Below are 20,731 nucleotides of genomic sequence, written 5' to 3' on the forward strand. Positions count from 1 at the left end.
ATCTATAGACATGGATCCCAGGAGCCTCCTGTTTCTTCTACCATTAACCCTGTACTCTGCCTTCAAGTTTGACCTTGCTAAGTGAATCACATTACACTTCTCCAGATTGAACTCCATTTGCCCAGCCCAGCTGTGCATCCTATCAATGTCAGTTTTAAGCTATTTCAACCTTCCTACACTATCCACACCATCACCAACCGTTATGTCATCTGCAGTGCATCCTCTCACTTCATCCAAGAAATTTATTTAAACAATCTCAATGAGCAGGTATCCAAGTTCAGATCCCCATGGAACACCACTTGTCACCAACCCCCAGGCAGAATATCTTCCATCTACTGCCACCCTCTGGCTTGTGTGGCAAGTCAATTCTCAATCCACGTAGCCAGCTTCTCAATATTATGATTCCCCAACTTGTTATCAAATTCCCATAGATCTACTCCTTACCTTTCTTCCTCTTTGGCACCAACTCGTTAAATTTCTTTCTCCTTGTGGATTTCTTTTAAATGAAAAATCGGAGGTCCAGTGGTGTAGTTGGTGGTCCTCAGTGTTCCTGCATAGGCAGTGAGCTGCCAAAGGAAATGGCTGTTGCAGGTACAGTATGTTAACATCATTTTAATGGCACTTGGACAGGTACATGGATCAGAAAGGTTTAGAGGGATACATGCCAAACACAATCAAATGGGAATCTAGGCCAGTTGGGATGAAGCACATGTTTGCATTCTGTATGATAAAAACAACCTGATCAGCTGGACACCCATCCCAACCCCAACCACACACATTCGCCAGAGTAGCTGAAAATGGAGGATGAGCGTTAGGGTGTCACTGAGAGTCCACGGAAAGATGATGTCAAAATATGGGAATTGCAGTCCCAAAGCAAGCATTTTATTTCCAGCACTGTTATACCAGATCACCAAGGAAAACATCCAAGGACGTACTCAACACTCCTACTGACTCAATGGGAATTTCTGACCTGTGACCACTCATAGAGGAGTAGAATGATTAGAATGGTTGGGAACTTCAAGGCCATTCCTCAGATGCACACAGATGCCCAGCATGATTACGGGCGTTATGCATCCACCTCTCGAGTTACATTACCTCCCTCTTCCCCACCATCTCAACAAACACACTCCTCCCTCACTTGCAGTCCCACATTCCAGGAACTGCTAATGGAGAAATAATGTTCCTCTGTCAGTTTTTAATATGTTCTACAAATATTTGTTAGGTGATTAGAATCCAAGCAACCGAGTTAATTACTTACCAGTCTGAGCTTGATGTTCCAGTAGCAGTGTTCAGCAAGATGTTTCTTGCAGATTGTTTCGTAATTCTAACTAACCCATCCGGATGATGAAATTTGGCAGGTCCATAAATGGGTAGAAAATTCAGCATGTTGTGTGCTAAAGTCACCAACAACAAAAAAAGTTCAGGAAATGAATTTGTTGTTAAGGCAATGAAAGAAGAAGATCAAGATAATTTCTTTGAAAGTTTTCATTTGTTTGACAAATGTGCATTTCCAGTAAGTTCAGAATTAATTTTAGACTTTCAGATTTTAGTTATTTTGAAGTCCCCCATGAGAAGCTAATCCAGAAGCTTAAGAAGCATGGGGTCCTCGGTGAACTGGCAATCTGGATTCAGAACTGGCTTGCGTATAGAAGACACAGGGTTGTGGTAGAAGGGACTTATTCGAGCTGGAGATCTGTAATTCATGGTGTTCCACAGGGATCTGTGCTGGGACCTCTGCTGTTTGTGAAGTATATAAATGACCTGGATGAAAATGTAGATGGGTGGGTTAGTAAGTTTGTGTATGATACCACGTTTGGTGGAGGTGTGGATAATGTTGAAGATTGACAAAGAATACAGGGATCTGTGCTGGGGCCACAAGAAGTATAGGCTAAGTCAATGCAGAGGAGTTTGGTTTTCATGTTATCACAAAAGCAAGAAGCTTAAATTCTCAGCTGGGTTAGTAACGGCCTTTGGCATAGGGAAGTTGCTTTAATCCACTTATCACTTCTGTGGTTGGCCTTTTTGACTTCAGTGACTCCAGTCCCAACAGCGCAGAGTCCTGATGAGCCCAGGAAACAATCTATTATGCTTCATCACTGGGGATGAGCCACATTGCCTGCCAGGATTACACGCAACAAGAGAATGATACTCAGATGGTGTTTAGGAAGTTTCACGCAGGAATCATGCTGGAAAAGTTTAGGTATCTGATACAAAAGGGAAAGGGCAGCACTGCTGGACTATTGGTTCATGAGCATAGATTCCAACATTTTATGAATCACTGAAGTCGGGCTAACTGGCCTATAATTTCCTATCTTTTGACTCCCTCCCTTCTTAAAGAGTAGAATAACATTTGCAGTTTTCAAGTCCTCTGGAACCATTCCAGAATCTAATGATTCTTGGAAGATCATTACTAATGTTTCACAATCACTTCAGCTATCTCTTGCAGAACCCTTGGCTGTAGCCCAACTGGTCATGTGACTTATCTACCTTCGGTCCTTTCAACTTTTCAAGCACCTTCTCCTTAGTAATAGCAACTACGCTCAGTTCTGTCCCCTGACACTCGAGTTTCTGGCACACTGCTAATGACTTCCACTGTGAAGTCCGATGCAAAACACTTACTTAGTTCATCTGCCATTTTTGACCCCATCTCTACCTCTCTAGCATCAATCTTCAGTGGTCCAATATCATTTTACTCTTTATATATTTGGAAAAAATTGTGCTATCCTCTTTGATATTATTGACTAGCTTACTTTCATTTTCTGTCTTTTCTTTCCTCATCGTTTTTAGTTGCCTTCTGTTGATGTTTAAAGGCTTCTCAATCCTCTAACTTCCCACTAATTTATTTCAATATTATATGCCCGCTCCTTTGCTTTCATGCTATCTTAGATTTTCCTTGTCACCCACAGATGTCCCAGCCTCCCTTTAGAATACTTCACCTTTGGGATGCATCTATCCTGCACCTTCCGAATTGCTCCCAGAAATTCACGTATTGCTGTTCTGCCATCATCTCTGCTAGTGTTCCCTTCCAATCAACTTTGGCCTGTTCTCATGCCTTCTGAATTCCCTTTACTACACTGTTATACATCTGACTGTATCTTCTCCCTCTTGAGCTGTAGGGTGAATTCTATCATATTATGATCACTATCTCCCAAGGATTCCTTTACCTCCCTAATCCCTAAGCTCCCTAATCAAATTTGGTTCATTACACAGCACCCAATTCAGAATTGTATTTCCTCTAGTGGGCTCAACTACAGGCTGTTCTAAAAACCCATCTCATAGGCATTCTACAAATTCCTCTCTTGGGATCCAGCATCAAACTGCTTTTCCCAATCTACCTGCATATTGAAATCCCCCATGACTATTGTAACACTGCTGTTTTTCCAGGCCTTTTTAATTTCTTATTGAAATTTATATCCCATATCCTGGCTGCTATTCAGAAGCCTGTATGTAACTCCCATCAAGGTCTTCTTCCCCTTGCAGTTTCTTAACTCTACTCACAAGGATTTTACTTCTTCTGATCCTATGTCACCTCTTTCTAAGAGCTACCCCATCCCCTCTGCCTATCTGCTTATCCCTTTGATATAATGTGTATCCTTGGATGTTAACCTCCCAACAATGATCTTCTTTCAGCCATGACGCAGTGATGCCCAGAACGTCATTCCTGCAAATCTCTAACTGCGCTATAAGATCATTCACCTTATTCCAGATACTGCATGCATTCACACCTTCAGTCCTATATGTATCACCCTTTTTGATTTTGCCCCCATGTTACATTTCAGCTCATCCCATTGATTACAATTTTCCCCTATCATCTGTCTGTCTTTCCTCACAGTCTCACTACACACTGCATCTACTCGTATACCAACTGTCCCTATCACTCTGGTTCCCAGCCTCCTGCCAACCTAGTTTAATCCCTCCCCAACAGCTCTAGAAAATCAGCCCGCAAGGATATTGGTCTCCTTCGGGTTCAGATGTAATCCATCCTTTTTGTACAGGTTATACTTTCCCCAGGAGAGATCCCTGTGACTTAGAAATCTGAAACTCTTCCCCAAACTACTCTTTTAGCCACTCATTCACCTGTACTATCATCCTATTCTTGCTCTGACTAGCACGTGGCACTGGGAGGTTCCTGCTCTTCAGCCTCTTCCTTAGTTCCCTATACTCACTGCACAGGACCTCTTCCCCGTTTCTACCTATGCTATTGATGCCAATCTGCACATTGACCTCTGGCTGTTCACCCTCCCTCTTGAGAACCTTCTGCAGCCACTCTGAGACATCCTGGATCCTAGAACCCGGGAGACAACACACCATCCTAGCTTGTCTTTCACACCCACAGAGTTAGCTGTCTGTCCTCCTAATTATCGAGCCTCCTATCACTATCACTCTGCCTGACTGAGTCTGAGAGCTGGCCACAGTGCCCCTGGCCTGCCTGCTGCTGCTGTGCCCTGATAGGTTATCCCCTCAGCACTCTGCAAAGGGGTATACAGTACTTGTTTTTGAGAGGAATGACCACAGAGGGGCTCTGCACTGATTGTTTACTTTTCCTGATGGTCACCCATCTGCTTTCTGAAGCCAGCACTCTGGGTGTGGCCACCTCAGTAAAACTCTCATCTATGGAGTTGGCAGCCTCCCAGATAGTCCGGATAGTTCACTTCAGCAAAAAAGAGTATCAGCACCTTCCACCCACCAAACAAACAACAGCAAAGCCCCCAAGAAAGACCGTGATCTGGTACAACAAAAAACAGATCGTTCTCCTCGATGGTTCGACATACTACAGGCTCTCTCCCTCTTCTCAATAAAGGGACAGAGAGTTGTTACCCTTTCACTGCGAGAGGGAAGACATGATGAGAGGCATTGATCGTGTGGATAGTCAAAGGCTTTTTCCCAGGGCTGAAATGGCTGCCACATGAGGGCACAGGTTTAAGGTGCTGGGGAGTAGGTACAGAGGAGATGTCAGGGGTAAGTTTTTTACTCAGAGAGTGGTGAGTGCGTGGAATGGGCTGCCCGCAACGGTGGTGGAGATGGATTTGATAGGGTCTTTTAAGAGACTTTTGGATAGGTATATGGAGCTCAGAAAAATAGAGGGCTATGGGTAACCCCAGTAATTTCTAAGGTAGGGACATGTTCAGCTTTGTGGACTACAGGGCCTGTATTGTGCTGTAGGTTTTCTATGTTTCTATAACAAAACAACAGGCAGACTTGCAATGCTAAAATCTGCCACATTGCTTCCCCCTGCGCACCCCACCCCTGAGTTCTCCAACTCAAGAACTGGCAGCAAACTTCCACCTCCAACGAGAGAGAGTGAGTGCGATTCGCCAAGTACAGAGCCTCCAACAGCAGATCCGGTGTTCCTGATGTTCTGTTTTCTCCTGCGACTGCTTGGAACCCCTAAGGGCTGCTTTTCTTCTAGTCAGTGGCCTTGGGATATCAAAAAGTGGCCAGCCTAGAGCCCCCAGGAGGGGTTTGCACCACGGCAAAGAACTGACGTTTGAGTGTAACTCTAGATCAGGGTTTTTGACAATCCCATCTGCCTTGAAAAGGAAAGATAGAAATTAAACTGTTTCTGCAGATGTGCTCAAAGGAGTTGTTGTTAAGTGCCATTATAGCTCCACCCTGGTGGAGGAGAAGCTGTGGTTGAACACTGAAGTGGGGGTCTTTGAGCTCCTCTACATCCTGCCTGATGGCAGTATCGAGCAGTGAGCACGGATCAGTAGGTGGAAATCCTTGATGGATGGGATGTCACCTTCCTGAGATATTGCCTCTTGTAATGTCCACCGGTGAGATTTGTACGAGTGATGAAACTGACTGAGTCCACTGTACTCTTTAGCCTCTTGCATTGCTGCACATTGGTGTTTCCATACCAGCCTGTGATGCTATCAGTCAGAATGCTTTCCACTGGACATTTCTAAAAAATAACCCTCGTTTAGCTGGGAGACAAGAACATTGGGGTGCAGTGATGTGTGGACATGAGAATAAGTTACAGGACTGCATATGGGGATTGGGACCAATTGAAAATGCTCTGAGATCTGGCATAGACTCGATGAACTGAATGGGCTCTAATTAAGGGAATTTGAGAATATTTGATTACTTAAAGCTTCTTAGAAATGCAAGTTTCCATTCATTTTGAAGCCACCAATCAAAACCTATAAAAATTTGAGGCTGATGACAGAGGATGCTGATAGAGTCTAGGATAATGCTACGCTGTCTAGGTGGAGGAATACTTGGCGTTTGCAAGTGAAGATTCCAAAAGACTAGTGATTTTTGTTCTTCCTGCGGTAACCGATGAGTGGGAAAGTTGATCAACCATGCATCTGTTCTCAGAATCAAGAGGTGTTGTCTTTATTTGAGAGCAGAATATCCAAGATCTGGATTGCAGCAAAAATAGAAAAGATCAAAGGGGCCGGAGGTATCATTGTGATGAGAAGATGTTCATCCAAATATGTTGTATTGGTTCCAATTGTAAATAATGAATCTTTTCACTTCTTGAGTAGAAGTGATCTGTACATACAAGATAATATAAAAGTTTCTCCATTTGTTTTGCACTCTACACTAACATTGGGGTTATGCAAAGCATATAACTTTCTCATGTTGCTACTATAAAGCATCCAGTTTGGATGCTGATGTTTGTTCAAAATTGTATTTGCTCAGCTCCTTTTCTCCCTTCCTCCGACCAAGAAGCTAAGGTTTTAAGGACTGCGGTGTGAGTTGTTATTTTCTCTTGATTACAAATGTGTGTGTGTGTATCGCTGGATTTATGTTAGAGAGTTGTAAAGTCAGAGGGTCGTAGAAGGGGGCAGACCCTTTGGCCCATCACACCAGTGCTGGATATTCCATTTTCTAGCACCCATCCTGTAGATTTCTGTGTTTTTCTATTATTTATTATATTACTTAAATGTTGTGAGAGTATTACTTGACCCCTCATCTTACCTTTCCCGATCTCTCTTTCTCATTTCTGGAGACAAACTTTCACAGCTATCTTAACTATACTTCTTTCCCACCCACTTCTCAGGATGAGAACATACAAGATGTCCTCTTTATTTTCCATCGCCATCGATGCTGTCCTCACCTGCATCCCATCTATTTCCTTTACAACTGCCCTCATCCACCCTGCCGCTGCCACAAAAGGGATAGGGTTGTCTTAATCTACCGTCTCACGAGCATCCGTATCTAGCAAATCATTCTCTGTAACTGCTGTCATCTCCAACAGGATCCTACCACTAAGCACATCTTTCCCTCCCATCCCTCTGTGACTCCCTTGTCTACTTGTTCCTCCCCACTGATCTCCCTTATGTCAGATTTCCCTGCGAACAGGACAAGTGCTACACATGCCCCTCCACATCCTCCCTCACCACCATTCAGGGCCCCAAACAGTCCTTTGAGTTGAAGCGACAGTCCACCTGTGAGTCTATCAGGAACATCTACTGTATCTGATGCTCCCGATGCAACAGCCTCTACATCAGTGAGACTTGACATAGATTGGGGGACCGCTTCGTCGCACACCTTCACTCTATCTGACACAAAAGACAGGATCTCCTCATGACTAAGCATTTCAATTCGACTTTCCTTTCCCATACAGACAGTCGGTCCATGACCCTCTCTACTGTCACAATGAGGCTGCTCTCGGGTTGAAGGTGCAGCATCTCATATTCCATCAGGGAAAGTTTCCAATCTGATGGTGCAAATGTTGATTTTTTTTTAAACATCTGGTAATTTCTCACTCTCTTCCTTTCTTTCTTTTCCCTTTCCCCAGTCTGGGTTTACCTCTCACACCTGCCTATCAGCTCCCTCTGGTACCCCAATTCCTCCCCATTCTTCCATTGTCCACTGTGTTCTCCTATCAGACTCCTTCAGCACTTCACCAGTTGGCTACATCTGTCACTGCCACCCACCTCCCCAAGCTTCTTTATTCACTGGTTTCCCCTATCACCTGTGTACAATGTACTGCGTATGTTAATCAAAATGGCTTCTTTGTTTTGTTAAGAGTAGGAATGTTTCTTTGTTATGATAAGTGCTTTCTCTCGCAATTGTTTAACTTTAGAATTGCTGATAATGGGGATTATATTAATTTGTTAACCAATGGGGGAATGTTATTTTGTCTTGTGGGTCTGGGAGCGGGGTTTTCGTGGTCTTTCCGGGGAGTCGGGAAGAAGACGCCGAAGAAGGTGGACGTGTACTGCACTGCTCGGTTGACCACCAGGGTGGTCCCAGGTGCAAGGACGTGGATGTCGGAGGAAAGCAACGAGGGGTCGAATGGTTCAATGGTTGAGCTCCAACGATGTACACTAAACTGACTGAACTCTGATAAGTTTGGCGCCTTTTACTTTATTTTCTTTTCCTTCATATACACTGTATTGTTAGTACTCATTTAGTTTTAGTAAAATGTTTAAAGTATATTCCATAATGGTATCTGGTGTGAGTTTGATATTGTGTGTGCGACGCGGCATTAACTTGATTCCCACAGCACCTGTGTATATGGGAGGCGGGGGTTGGTAAGTGGCTGGACTTTTTTCCCTTAGACATATACCAGCCTGTTGGGCAAGTGTTACATTTGTGAGGGCTTGTCCGGGATTGGATTGTCAGGGGCTGTGGAATCGTGCAGGCAGTAATGCGGAGATGGACAGAGATAAGATTATAAACTGGTACGATTTGGAAGATGTACCAGTGCAGTATGTGTGTGTGGTGAGCGGAGTGGATTTTTGAGTTTCGGGAGATGCATTAGTGCGGGGGTTAAGTTTGGTAAAAGGTATGGGGCAGGTAGAATTGGTAGCTAGACGGTGTGGTAAAGAGGTGGAGTCTAGTTTTGTGTTGGTTCATATGAGTGCTGACGTCATGATGTTGGAACTGCTGGCGACGGTCAGTGTTCCGGGGAAGGTGGAGCTGTGGGGGCTCCACATCCTCTCTGAGGATGAGGATGAGGAGAAACCGGAGGAGGAGCTAGAGCTAGAGGTGGCCCCCAGAGAGGTACCCGTCACTAGTAAAGGGGGGTCGGAGGAAGAAGGCGTGGCTAGGCCCCGCCCCTCAGGTAGGTTGGAGGCCTTGGAGCTGGCAGCCGCACTTAACTCCCTGGTGGGAGTGGCCGAGAGGCCACGGCTGAAGCTGGGGGTGTTCTCCGGAGCCAAGCCTACTCTGGATGGGGAGTTGGACTATGTGACCTGGATCAAGCATAAGTCTCTGATGTTAGAGGAGTGGCCAGGCTCGGATGAGGAGAAGAGACAGCGATTGGTGGGAAGTTTGAGGGGTTCGGCAGCCAAAACAGTCCGGGAGTTGAAAGCTGAAAAGCCTGGGGCTTCAGTGGAGGAATGCATAGAGGTTTTGGAGGGAGCATTTGGGTTGTCAGGGGAACCCTGGCTGCTTTTAGCAGAGTTTCAACACCTGGAACAAGGGAGAGGGGGAAATCTCTCGGAGTACATATTTCGGATGGAGAGAATGCTTACGGGGTTGCGGCGCCGGGGGGTAGTGAAGGCGCCTGATGTGTCTAGAGTGAGGATGAGTCAGATATTCCATAGCTCTCTGCAGGAGGACAAGGTGGCATGGACTATCTGGCAGGCTTATAGAAAGGGCCCCCCGCCATCATTCGGGCAACTGATTAGAGAGGTGTGGGAGGAAGAGAGAGCATTGGGGTGGAAAAGGGGCTCGGGCCACCGGGAGCGATCCTCAGTGATACTGGAAGTGGTGGCTGGGTGGAGGACTGAGAAACCCCAGGGGAGTAGGGACCCCCCCCCCCTCTGGAGGGGAAGGACAGGGAAAGTACCCACCTCCGGGGGCGGCCCGTGCAATGAGCTGGGAGTGGGGGCTGTCCGGGGAGAGGAGGGGCGGCGGGCAGTGTGTACTTTAACTGTGGGGGAATATGAATCTGCTGGAAGTGCTGGTGTATCTGGACAATTTGATAGTGTTTGGATCGACTTTGGAGGAACATGAGGAGAGGCTGTTAAAGGTGTTAAGCCGGCTTATCCATGAATTACTGAATATACTAAAGTATATTCCATAACGGTATCTGGTGTGAGTTTGATATTGTGTGTGCGACGCGGCATTAACTTGATTCCCACAGCACCTGTGTATACGGGAGGCGGGGGTTGGTGAGTGGCTGGACTTTTTTCCCCTAGACATATACCAGCCTGTTGGGCAAGTGTTACACCTGCCAACTTGTACTCCTTCCCCTCCTCGCACCTTATTCTGGCTTCTTTTCCCTTTCCTTTCCAGTCCTGATGAAGGGTCTTAGCCCAAAACATCCACAGTTAATTCACCTCCATCGATGCTGTCTGACTTGTTGAGTTTCGGTTGAGTTGCTCAGATTTTCTAGCATCTTCAGAATCCCCTGCGCTTGCAGTTATCATTTAAACCTTCTTAACCAGGTTATCTACTTGTGTTGCTGTCTTCAGGGATTGCTGGACAGGTACACCATGGTTCCATTCTTCCTCACTGCTTCCTAGGATCCTGTTCATTATGTTGACCTTAACCTTATTCAGCCTTTCAATACACACCACCTCCCATGTTAGAACATAGAATAAAGAACAGGACAGCACAGGAGCAGGCCACTCAGCCCAAAATGTTGTGCTGAACCAGCTGATAGGCACATCATAATTATCTCCAGCATATGTTATGAAATTTGTTAACTTAGCAGCAGCAGCTCAATGCAAGAAGAAAAGAAAAAATAAAGTAATAATATATAAGTAAATCAATTACTGTATACAGATATCGAATAGATTAAAAATTGTGCAAAAAACAGAAATAATGTATATTTGTATATCTAAAATAAAAGTGAAGTAGTGTTCACGGATTCAAGTTCCATTTAGGAATCAGAGGGCAGAGGGGAAGAAGCTGTTCCTGAATCGCTGAGTGGGTGCCTTCAGGCTTCTGTATCTCCTACCTGATGGTAACAGTGAGAAAAGGGCATGCCCTGGGTGCTGGAGGTCCTTTAATAAGTGATGTTGCCTTTCTGAGACACCGCTCCTCGAAGATGTCCTGGATATTTTGTAAGCTAGTACCCAAGCTGGAGCCGACTAAGTTCACAACCCTCTGCAGCTTCTTTCGGTCCTGTGCAGTAGCCCCCCCATGCTAGACAGTGATGCAGCCTGTCAGAATGCTCTCCGTGGTAAATCTATTGAAGTTTTTGAGTGTATTTGTTGAGATAGCAAATCTCTTCAAACTCCTAATGAAGTATAGTCTCTGTCTTGCCTTCTTAATAACTGCATCGATATGTCGGGACCAGGTTAGGTCCTTAGAGATCTTGACATCCAGCAACTTGAAACTGCTGGCTCTCTTCACTTCTGATCCCTCTATGAGGATTGCTACGTGTTCCTTCGTCATACCCTTCCTGAAATCCACAATCAGCTCTTTCGTCTTTCTGACATTGAGTGCAACATTGTTGCTTTGACCCCACTCTACTAGATGGCATATCTCACTCCTGTATGCACTCTCATCCCCATCTGAGATTTTACCAATGGTTGTATCATAAGCAAATTTATAGATGGCATTTGAACTATGCCCAGCTACACAGTCATGGGTATAGAGAGAGTAGAGCAGTGGGTTAAGCACATATCCCTGAGGTTCACCGGTGTTGATCGTCAGCGAGGAGAAGATATTATCACCAATCCACACAGATTGTGGTCTTCCGGTTAGGAAATCAAGGATCCAATTGCAGAGGGAGGTACGGAGGCCCAGGTTCAGTAACATCAATAAGGGTTGTGGGAATGATGGTGTTAATTGCTGAGCTGTAGTCGATGAGCAGCATCCTGACGTACTTGTTCATATTGTCCAGGTGGTCTAAGGCCGAGTGAAGAGCCATTGAGATTGCACTTCCCGTTGACCTATTGTGGCGATAGGCAAATTGCAGTGGGTCCAGGTCCTTGCTGAGGCAGGAGTTCAGTCTAGTCATGACCAACCTCTCAAAGCATTTCATCACTGTAGATGTGAATGCAACCGGGCGATAGTCAGTAAGGCAGCTCACATTATTTTTCTTAGGCACTGGTGTAATTGTTGCCTTTTTGAAGCAAGTGGGAACTTCCACCTGCAGCAATGAGAGGTTGAAAATGTCCTTGAATACTCCTGCCAGTTGGTTGGCACAAGTTTTCAGAGCCTTACCACATACTCGATCAGGACCTTCTGCCTTGTGGGGTTCACATTCTTTAAAGACAGCCTACCATTGGCCTCTGAGACAGAGGTCACAGGGTCACCGGGTGCAGCAGGGATCTTCACAGCTGAGGTTTTATTCTCCCTTTCAAAGCAGGCATAGAAGGCGTTGAGTTCATCTGGTAGTGAAGCATCGCTGCCATTCATGCTGTAGGGTTCTCCTACTGAAATCCATGTAGATTCCTTCTTTCTATCACCAGAAAGTTTTGGATCCAGTTTACCAGCTTGCCCTGGATCTCATAGGCGCTTCAGTTTGAACTAGGCTCTGATGTGGGACCTTTTCAGAGCCTTACTGAAATCCATGTAGACTAATTCACCACATTAACCTCACTGAAGCATGTAGATGCTTCTTCAAAACATTCAATCAGTTTAGTCTTCCTAGCAAAGCCCTCTTGCTGTCTGTGATCAAGCCCAGCCTCCATGTGCAGGTTAATTCTACCTTTCAGATTTCATCCAGTAATTTTCCTATCCTCTGTACCTACGCTCGGTCCGCCAGAGAAAGCAGGATCTCCCAGTGGCCACACATTTTAATTCCATGTCCCATTCCCATTCTGATATGTCTATCCATGGCCTCCTCTACTGTCAAGATGAAACCACACTCAGGTTGGAGGAACAACACCTTGTATACTGGCTGGGTAGCCTCCAACCTGATGGCATGAACATTGACTTCTCTAACTTCTGTTAATGCCCCTCCTCCCTTTCTTACCCAATCCCTGACATATTTAGTTGTTTTTTTCTCTCTCTCTCTCTCTGCCCATCACTCTGCCTGTTCTCTATCTCCCTCTGGTGCTGGCCCCTCCCCCTTTCTTTCTCCGGAGGCCTCCCGTCCCATGATCCTTTCCCTTCTCCAGCTCTGTATCACTTTCGCCAATCATCTTTCCAGCTCTTAGCTTCATCCCACCCCCTCCAGCCTTCTCCTATCATTTCATATTTCCCCCTCCCCCCACTACTTGCAAATCTCTTTGTATCTTTCCCTTCAGTTAGTCCTGACGAAGGGTCTCCGCCCGAAATGTCGACAGTGCTTCTCCTTATAGATGCTGCCTGACCTGCTGTGTTCCACCAGCATTTTGTGTGTGTTGTTCCTATCCTCTGTGTTAGACTCATCAGCCTATTTTATCCCAGTTGCCCTTCTCAAATAAGTGTACCATATTTACTATTACCCTGTCATCTGGCATCTCACCTAAGGCCAGAGAAGATCAGAATATTTCTTGAATCCCACAAGGTTCCCTTTCTTCTCTCTCATAGCAACTTGGGATACATCTCACTGGGCTGTGGGGATATATCCACTTTTATGACAAGTAAGATATCTAATGGTGCCTCCTTTTTAACAGCAGTTAATTTAATCCGCCCCCCTTATCCAACAAAAATGGTCTCCTTACTGAACGCGGGTGAGGAATATATTTAACACCTCACCTACATTCTCTGACCCCATACATAGGTTTCCACTTTGTTTTCTGTGGGCCCAATTCTTCTGCACCTAATATAAAATGCTTTAGGATTTTTCTTAATCTTTGCTGCCAGTCCTATTGCATACCTCCACTTTGCTCTCCCAATTACTTTTTATGCACGCCCTTCACATTCTATGCACCTATTGGATGTGTCCTGTTTGCACTTCTTTATAAACGACACTTTTGATTCCTTATCTAACCTTTGACATTTTTTCTTGATTCTCCATGTTCCTTGACATTCAGTGTTCCTTTGTTGTCTTTGCCTTTCACCATTGTCCTGAATTCTCATAGTTACATTGGTGAATGTCTCCCACTTGTTATTTATAGATTTATGTGCCATCAGTTTGCTTTCCCTGCATTGCCCAGATAGATTCGCAAAGATTAGGTCTAGTGTTACTTGGCAGGGCTATCTACACACTGACTCAAAAACCTTGCCCTTTATCATCTCTACCTCCTCTGAACTTTCAGACTAAGGTGTTCCCAGTTGGTAGTACAGAAGCTGAAATTCCACACAGCCATTTCAGGCTGTTTGTACTTGTGATTGTCCTTGTGGAAAGTTTCCTGAAAGTTTGACTAAGATGGGCTGTATAACGGACTTGTGTTGAAACATTGATATTCCCATCAGCTCAGACTGAATTGAGATGGGAAATCAGTGATCACGCTAGAGGACAAGGACAAATTGAATGTTCTGCTCATTCTTTTTCTCTTGATCTCTCCTTATGTCAATCTCCCTCATTTTTTATCTTCAATCCACTTGCCTGAATGTTTCTCCTTACTGGAAGATGGATGGGTGTCTAAGCACTAACTTCATTTTGAGGTCTCGACCAAATGCCCATATATGCAGTTTGTTAGATTGTAGGTGATCTGTTTGTTCTCTTGTACTCTCTTGCTTTCTGTAGATGTGGGTCACTTGACAATGTATTTTACAATTCATTCTATCATTCTTTTCATTACCACACTTCCAGGTCTGATGGTTTTTAGATGTATGAATGGTCAGAAACTTTGTCAATACAATATTTTTATTTGTATAGGCACATATACTCATGGGAGTAGCTTTATTTGTTGAGATATGGGGAATTACAAACAAAACAATGATTGCCGGGAATTTACAAGTATCTTAAATGCCCATTTTCGAGACGTTTTCAGCGAAGCACGTCATAATCACTTACTTTTGAACTTGGCTGAAAACACCTGCCTATTGGTACCACAGCAAGCATTTACACACAGGAAATTTTAAAAAACAGAATGGCCTGTTAATCTGTTTTGGAGTTTGTTAAAGAATAATACTAGGCTAGTTCCATGCAGTTGTGATGGTGGCCTGAACTGCTGGAACAGCATATTTAGACTAAGTTTAACATTTGTCTTGAAGTGCAAAAGTGAAATAAAGCTCTGATATTACTGCGAAGATTGCATTCATTTGAGATGAAGTTAGGTTTCTGTCAGTACATTCTACGGTTCATGGCCACTTTATTAGTTTTCCTGTACACCTGCTCATTAATGCAAATAACTAATCAGCCAATTATGAGCAGCAATGCAATGCATTAAAGCATGGTCAAGAGGTTCACTTGTTCAGACGAAACATCGGAAAGGAGAGAAATGCGATCTAAATGACTTTGACTGTGGAATGATTGTTGGTGCCAGATGGGATGATTTGCAGATCTCAGAAACTGCTGGTCTCCTGGGATTTTCACATACAAAAGAATTTACAGAAAATGGTGTGAGAAACAGAAAACTTCCAGTGAGCAGTAGTTCTGTGGGCAGAAACGCCTCAAGGGAATGGCCAGACTGGTTCAAACTGACAGGAAGACAACAGTCACTCAGATGATGATGCGCTCCAGCAGTGGTGCACAGAAGGGCATCTCTGAATGCAGAACACGTCGAATCTTGAAGTGAATGGGCAGCTGCAGTCCATGATTATATACACAGTGGCCACTTTATTAGGTACAGGAGGTACGTGATAAAACGAGTGGCTACTGAGGATAAGTCATTGGCTCTTTGCATCAATGGTCACACTGTTGACTCGCTGGTGGATTGGGTGTTGCTGACTACTCCAGGCAGCTTTTTACAAAACCCCATGCCCTTAATGGTGTTAATGAACATTGTCCGATATTTGGTGCTGGCGTAGAAGTACACAATAGGATCCAGGATAGTATTAGAATAAATGGCAAGAACACAGCAGTAGTAAGCTACTCCAAGTTGTTGGAAAAGTGTGCAGTTCTTCATACCCACAGTGGAAATAACTAAACGTGTTACATTTACAGGAAGAAAGCATATTACAAAGATGCACAATATTACTATCATCATCCGGACAGCATATTGGGATTTCTGTGAATGTGCAGCTAATGTTAAATTGGCCAGTTTCCTTTGAACAAGTAAAGTTGACACCAGCAAGGAAACAAATGGAATTCCAAAGGACAGAATAAATAATGTAACTGTGGAAGATAGTAATACTTTCTCCTCAAATGGCTGATTAAAGCTCATACAATGTATTCTTCCATTCATTTCAAAGACCCTGGTCCGAGAAAAAGCCGGGAATGAAACAAAGCCGGCTAACAACCAGATCAAGATAGAAAGGGCAATGGTACATTTCTTTGTAAGCCTGTTCTTGGACTGAATGGGCTTGAGGACCATGTAACATCGATAATTACTGATGCACGTCAGGAAGAAGACACTTGCCATCAAGATGAAATAGATGAAGAAGATTTGGAGTTTGCACACAAATTCTCCAAATATCCAGTGGTTGTTGTTGCTGTGATAAGTGATTATAAGCAGATAGGTGAATGAGAAAAGCAGGTCACCCAGACACAGATTTAACATCAAAATATCAATTGGGGCCTTTTTCTTCACTTGTGAACAGAATATCCATAGTGTTAGACTGTTAAAGCTTACAGCTAAAATGAAGAAGATTGTAAGTGCTGGAGGCATCATTCTTGTGAGGAATTGTTCATCCAAGAAGCACGATCCATTAGTTCTGACTGTAGGTGATGAATTGCTTGTTTTTTCCATGGAAGCCATCTACAAATTTAAGAACAAGAACAAATAAAAAAGGATTTACATTGATCATCTAGCTTTGCAGCATGTTTGGGGATCTGCAAAAACTAGAGTGATACAACATAGAAACAGGCCCTTCAGTCCAACTGGCCCATGCTGACTATGATGCCCACCTGAGCTGATGCTACTTGCCTGAATTTGGCCCATAAACCTCTAAGCCAGGAGTTTCCAACCTGGGGTTAAAGCTAGGGGGGTCTATGGCATAAAAATTGTTGGGAATCCCTAATCTAAGCCTTTCCTTCAATGTACCCATCCAAATGCCTAATCCTTCCTTCCCTTGTAGCCCTCCATTTTTCTGTCATCCATGTGTTTTTCTAAGGGTCTCTTACATGTCTCTGGTGTATAGGTCTTTGCCACCACTTCTGGCAGCGCATTTCATACACCCACCACTCACTGTTTGAAGAATGCCCTACCCCTGCCATCCCCTATACTTTCTTCCAATTGTCTTAAAATTGTGCCTCTTGTATTTGCCATTTCCGCCCAGAGAAATAGGTGCTTCAGCCCTGAACTCATATTTACCTAGTCTATTTCTGGCACCTCCATCCCCTTCCTTGATGTCTCTGTCTTTATTTCTGGAGACTGCTAATCTATTGATGTATATTGCAAACCCACAGTCTCTCACAGCTACATGGACTGTACCTCCTCCCACCCTGTTACCTGTAAAACGCCATCCCTTCTCTCAATTCCTTCATCCCCACTGCATCTGCTCTCAGAATGAGGCTTTTCTTCCAGAATGAAGGTGATTTCCTTCTTCAAAGAAAGGTGCTTCCCTTCCTTCAGCATTAATGCTGCCCTCAACCGCATATCCTCCATTTCATGCACGTCTATTCTCACCTCAGCCTCCCGCCACCCTACCAGGGATAGGGTTCTTCTTGTCCTCACCTAGTACCCCACCAGCCTTTGCATCTAGCAGATAATTCTCCGCAACTTCTGCAATCTCCACTGGGATTCCACCACCAAACACATCTTTCGCTTCCCCTCCAATTTCAGCTTTCCGCAGGGATCGCTCCCTTGACCATTCATCCTTTCCCACTGATCTCCCTCCTCACAATTATCCTTGCAAGCGGAACAGTTGCCACACCTGGTCCTTGACTACTGTTCAGGCCCAAAACAGTCCTTCCAGGTGAGGTGACCCTTCACCTGTGAATCTGTTGGGGTCATCTATTGTTTCTGGTGCTTCCGGTGTGGCCTCCTGTATATCGGTGAGACCCAACGTAGATTGGGAGAGCAATTTGCCGAGCACCTATGCTCTGTTCACCAGAAAATGTGGGATCTCCCAGTGGCCACCCATTTTAATTCCACTTCCCATTTCCATTCCAATATTTCCATCCATGGCCTTCTCCATTGCTGTGATAAGGCCACACTTGGGTTGGAGGAACGACACCTTGTATTCCGTATGAGTAGTCTCCAACCTGCTGGCATGAACATCAATTTCTTGAACTTCCAGTGACACCTTCCCCACACTTCACCATTCCCCATCCCCTTTTCCCTCTCTCACCTTCTCACCTTACCACCTTGCCCACCCATTGCCTCCTTCTAGTACTCCTCCCCCCTTTGCTTTCTTCCATGGTCTTCTGTCCTCTTCGATCAGACACACCCCCTTCTCAAGCCATGTATCTCTTTCACCAATCAACGTCCCAGCTCTTTACTTCATTCCCGCACCCTGCAGTTTCAGGTTTCACCTATCACCTTGTGTTTCTCTCTCCCCTCCCCCATCTTTTAAATCTACTCTGCAGCTTTTTCTCTCCAGTCCTGCCAAAGGGTCTCGGCCTGAAACATTGACTGTACTCATTGCCTGGTCTGCCCTGCTGAGTTCCTCCAGCATTTTGTGTGTGTTGTTTGAATTTCCAGCACCTGCAGATTTTATCTTGTTTGTAGGAGGTGCTGGATATCCACTCTGTCTATGCCTTTATTAATCTTGAACGCCTCTATCAAGTCTCCTCTCGTCGTCCTTTGCTCCAAAGAGAAAAGCCCCAACTCACTCAGACTTTCTTCATAAGACATGTTGACTAATCCAGGTGGCATCCTGCCCAATTTCCACAGCATTATGATGAGGCAACCTGTAGTCTGTGTGGTCTAACTAGAGTTTTATCGAGTTGTAACATCACATCAAGGCTGTTGAACTCAATGCATCAACTAATGAAGGTCGACATACCCCTTCTTAACAACCCTGCCACCTTGCACAACGACCTTGAAGGACCTATAGACATGGATCCCAGGAGCCCCCTGTTTCTTCTACCATTAACCCTGTACTCTGTCTTCAAGATTGACCTTGCAAAGTGAATCACATGACACTTCTTCAGATTGAACTCCATCTGCCCAGCCCAGCTCTGCATCCTATCAATGTCAGCTTTAAGCTATTTCATCCTTTCTACACTATCCACACCATCACCAACCATTATGTCATCTGCAATGCATCCTCTCACTTCATCCAAGAAATTTATTTTAAAAATCTCAATGAGCAGATGTCCAAGTACAGATCTCCATGTCACCAACCCCCAGGCAGAATATCTTCCATCTACTGCCACCCTCTGGCTTGTGTGGCAAGTCAATTCTCAATCCACGTAGCCAGCTTCTCAATATTATGATTCCCCAATTTGTTATCAACTTTCCCATCAAATTCCCATAGATCTACTCCTTACCTTTCTTCCTCTTTGATACCAGCTTGTTAAATTTCTTTCTCTGTTTGCCCCAGGTACTCTGGTTCTCTCCCAGCTTCCAAAGACTTGCTGTTTGGTGGGTTAATTGGTTAAGTTGTCCTTAGTTGGTTGGTGTGTTGTATAATCTGGGCTGGAGAAGATGGGAATGTGGGGAGAATAAAAATTTGAATCAATGGAGGATTAAAGTAATTAATTAATGATTATTTTAAATGATTGGTTGATGGTCAGTATGGACCGGTTAGGCCAGCAACTTGCTTATATGCTGCATCATATCAAAACTCTGCTCAAGTAAAATGTAGAAAATTACGTCAACATTGTGATAAAAGGCTTCAATTGGAAACATTAACTATTTTTTCACATATTTTCAGAAGTTTCTGTTTTTAAATCCAAAATCTTTTGTGGTTTTGTACACTATCCAGACCTCATCTGGTTGGGATCCATCAAAAACGACCATGACCAAAGCAGATAATGTCCCAATCACTGAGCCAAGACTGGAATTGAATTTATGAAGGATGGAGAGGTAGTCAATACCTTACAGAAGAAGCAACTTAAAAAAACTCAGTTGTGACACCCCTGACTCTATTACCCTGCAAAGTAATCCAGTCCAACCTGACCATCATCCCTAACCGATACGAAGCAGCGAAGACCATGTTACAAATGGTAAATAACAATTCAGAAGCAGCTGGGATCAGTGTAAGACAAAGTTGAATGGAATGTCAATCTCAAATTCACAACTTTGCCTCCTGTGACTGGGAGGGCAGAATGTACCTGGGGATCTGAGAGACCCCCACAGTCATGTCCAGCTTGAAGAAAGGAGACAATACCATCTGTAGTCATATAAGTACAAGGGATTCTGCAGGTGCTTGAGATCCAACGTAACACGCACTGAGTGCCAGAGGATATCAGCAGGTCAACAAGCATCTATGGAGAGGAATAAAGAATCGGTGTTTCAGGCCAAATCCTTCACTGGGAGTGGAAAGGAAGAGGGAAGTAGCCAGAATAACAAGGTTAACATCATTTTAAAGACACTTGGACAGGGATATGGATCGGAAAGGTTTAGAGGGATACACAATCAAGTGGGAATCTTAGAATGATTAGATTGGTGTTGGGAACATTGAGGTCATTCCTCAGATGCACACAAAAGCCTAGCATGATTATGGGCATTATGCATCCACCTCCCGAGTTAGATCTAACTCCCTCTTCCCCACCATCTCAACAAACACACTCCTCCCTCACTTGCGGTCCCACATTGGCCTCACCATCCAGGAACTGCTAATGGAGAAATAATGTTCCTCTGTCAGATTTTAATATGTTCTACAAATATTCATTAAGTGATTAGAATACAAGCAAGCAAATTCATTACTTACCAGTCTGAGCCTCGATGTTCCAATGGCAGTGTTGACAGTGCTGAGCAAGATGTTTCTTGAAGATTGTTTCGTAATT

At 44.4% G+C, this 20,731-nt stretch overlaps 1 protein-coding gene across 2 annotated transcripts; it reads right to left on the reverse strand.

The window, feature by feature from the left end:
* Nucleotides 1–14,578: 14,578 nt before the first annotated feature.
* LOC140731827 (hydroxycarboxylic acid receptor 2-like) lies at nucleotides 14,579–20,731 on the reverse strand. 2 transcript variants are annotated; one of them, XM_073053691.1, is made up of 3 exons: nucleotides 20,656–20,731; nucleotides 19,271–19,418; nucleotides 14,579–16,592 (listed from the first exon to the last, which is right to left on the reverse strand). In XM_073053691.1, exon 3 carries the CDS (start codon nucleotides 16,590–16,592, stop codon nucleotides 15,585–15,587), a length of 1,008 nt encoding a protein of 335 aa, XP_072909792.1. In that variant the 5' UTR covers nucleotides 19,271–19,418; nucleotides 20,656–20,731; the 3' UTR covers nucleotides 14,579–15,584. The 2 variants fall into 2 exon arrangements, with proteins under 2 accessions (XP_072909792.1, XP_072909793.1); XM_073053692.1 differs by lacking the exon at nucleotides 20,656–20,731 and adding an exon at nucleotides 20,057–20,365.

Source organism: Hemitrygon akajei, chromosome 8, assembly GCF_048418815.1.
Source record: "Hemitrygon akajei chromosome 8, sHemAka1.3, whole genome shotgun sequence".
NCBI lineage: Eukaryota > Metazoa > Chordata > Chondrichthyes > Myliobatiformes > Dasyatidae > Hemitrygon > Hemitrygon akajei.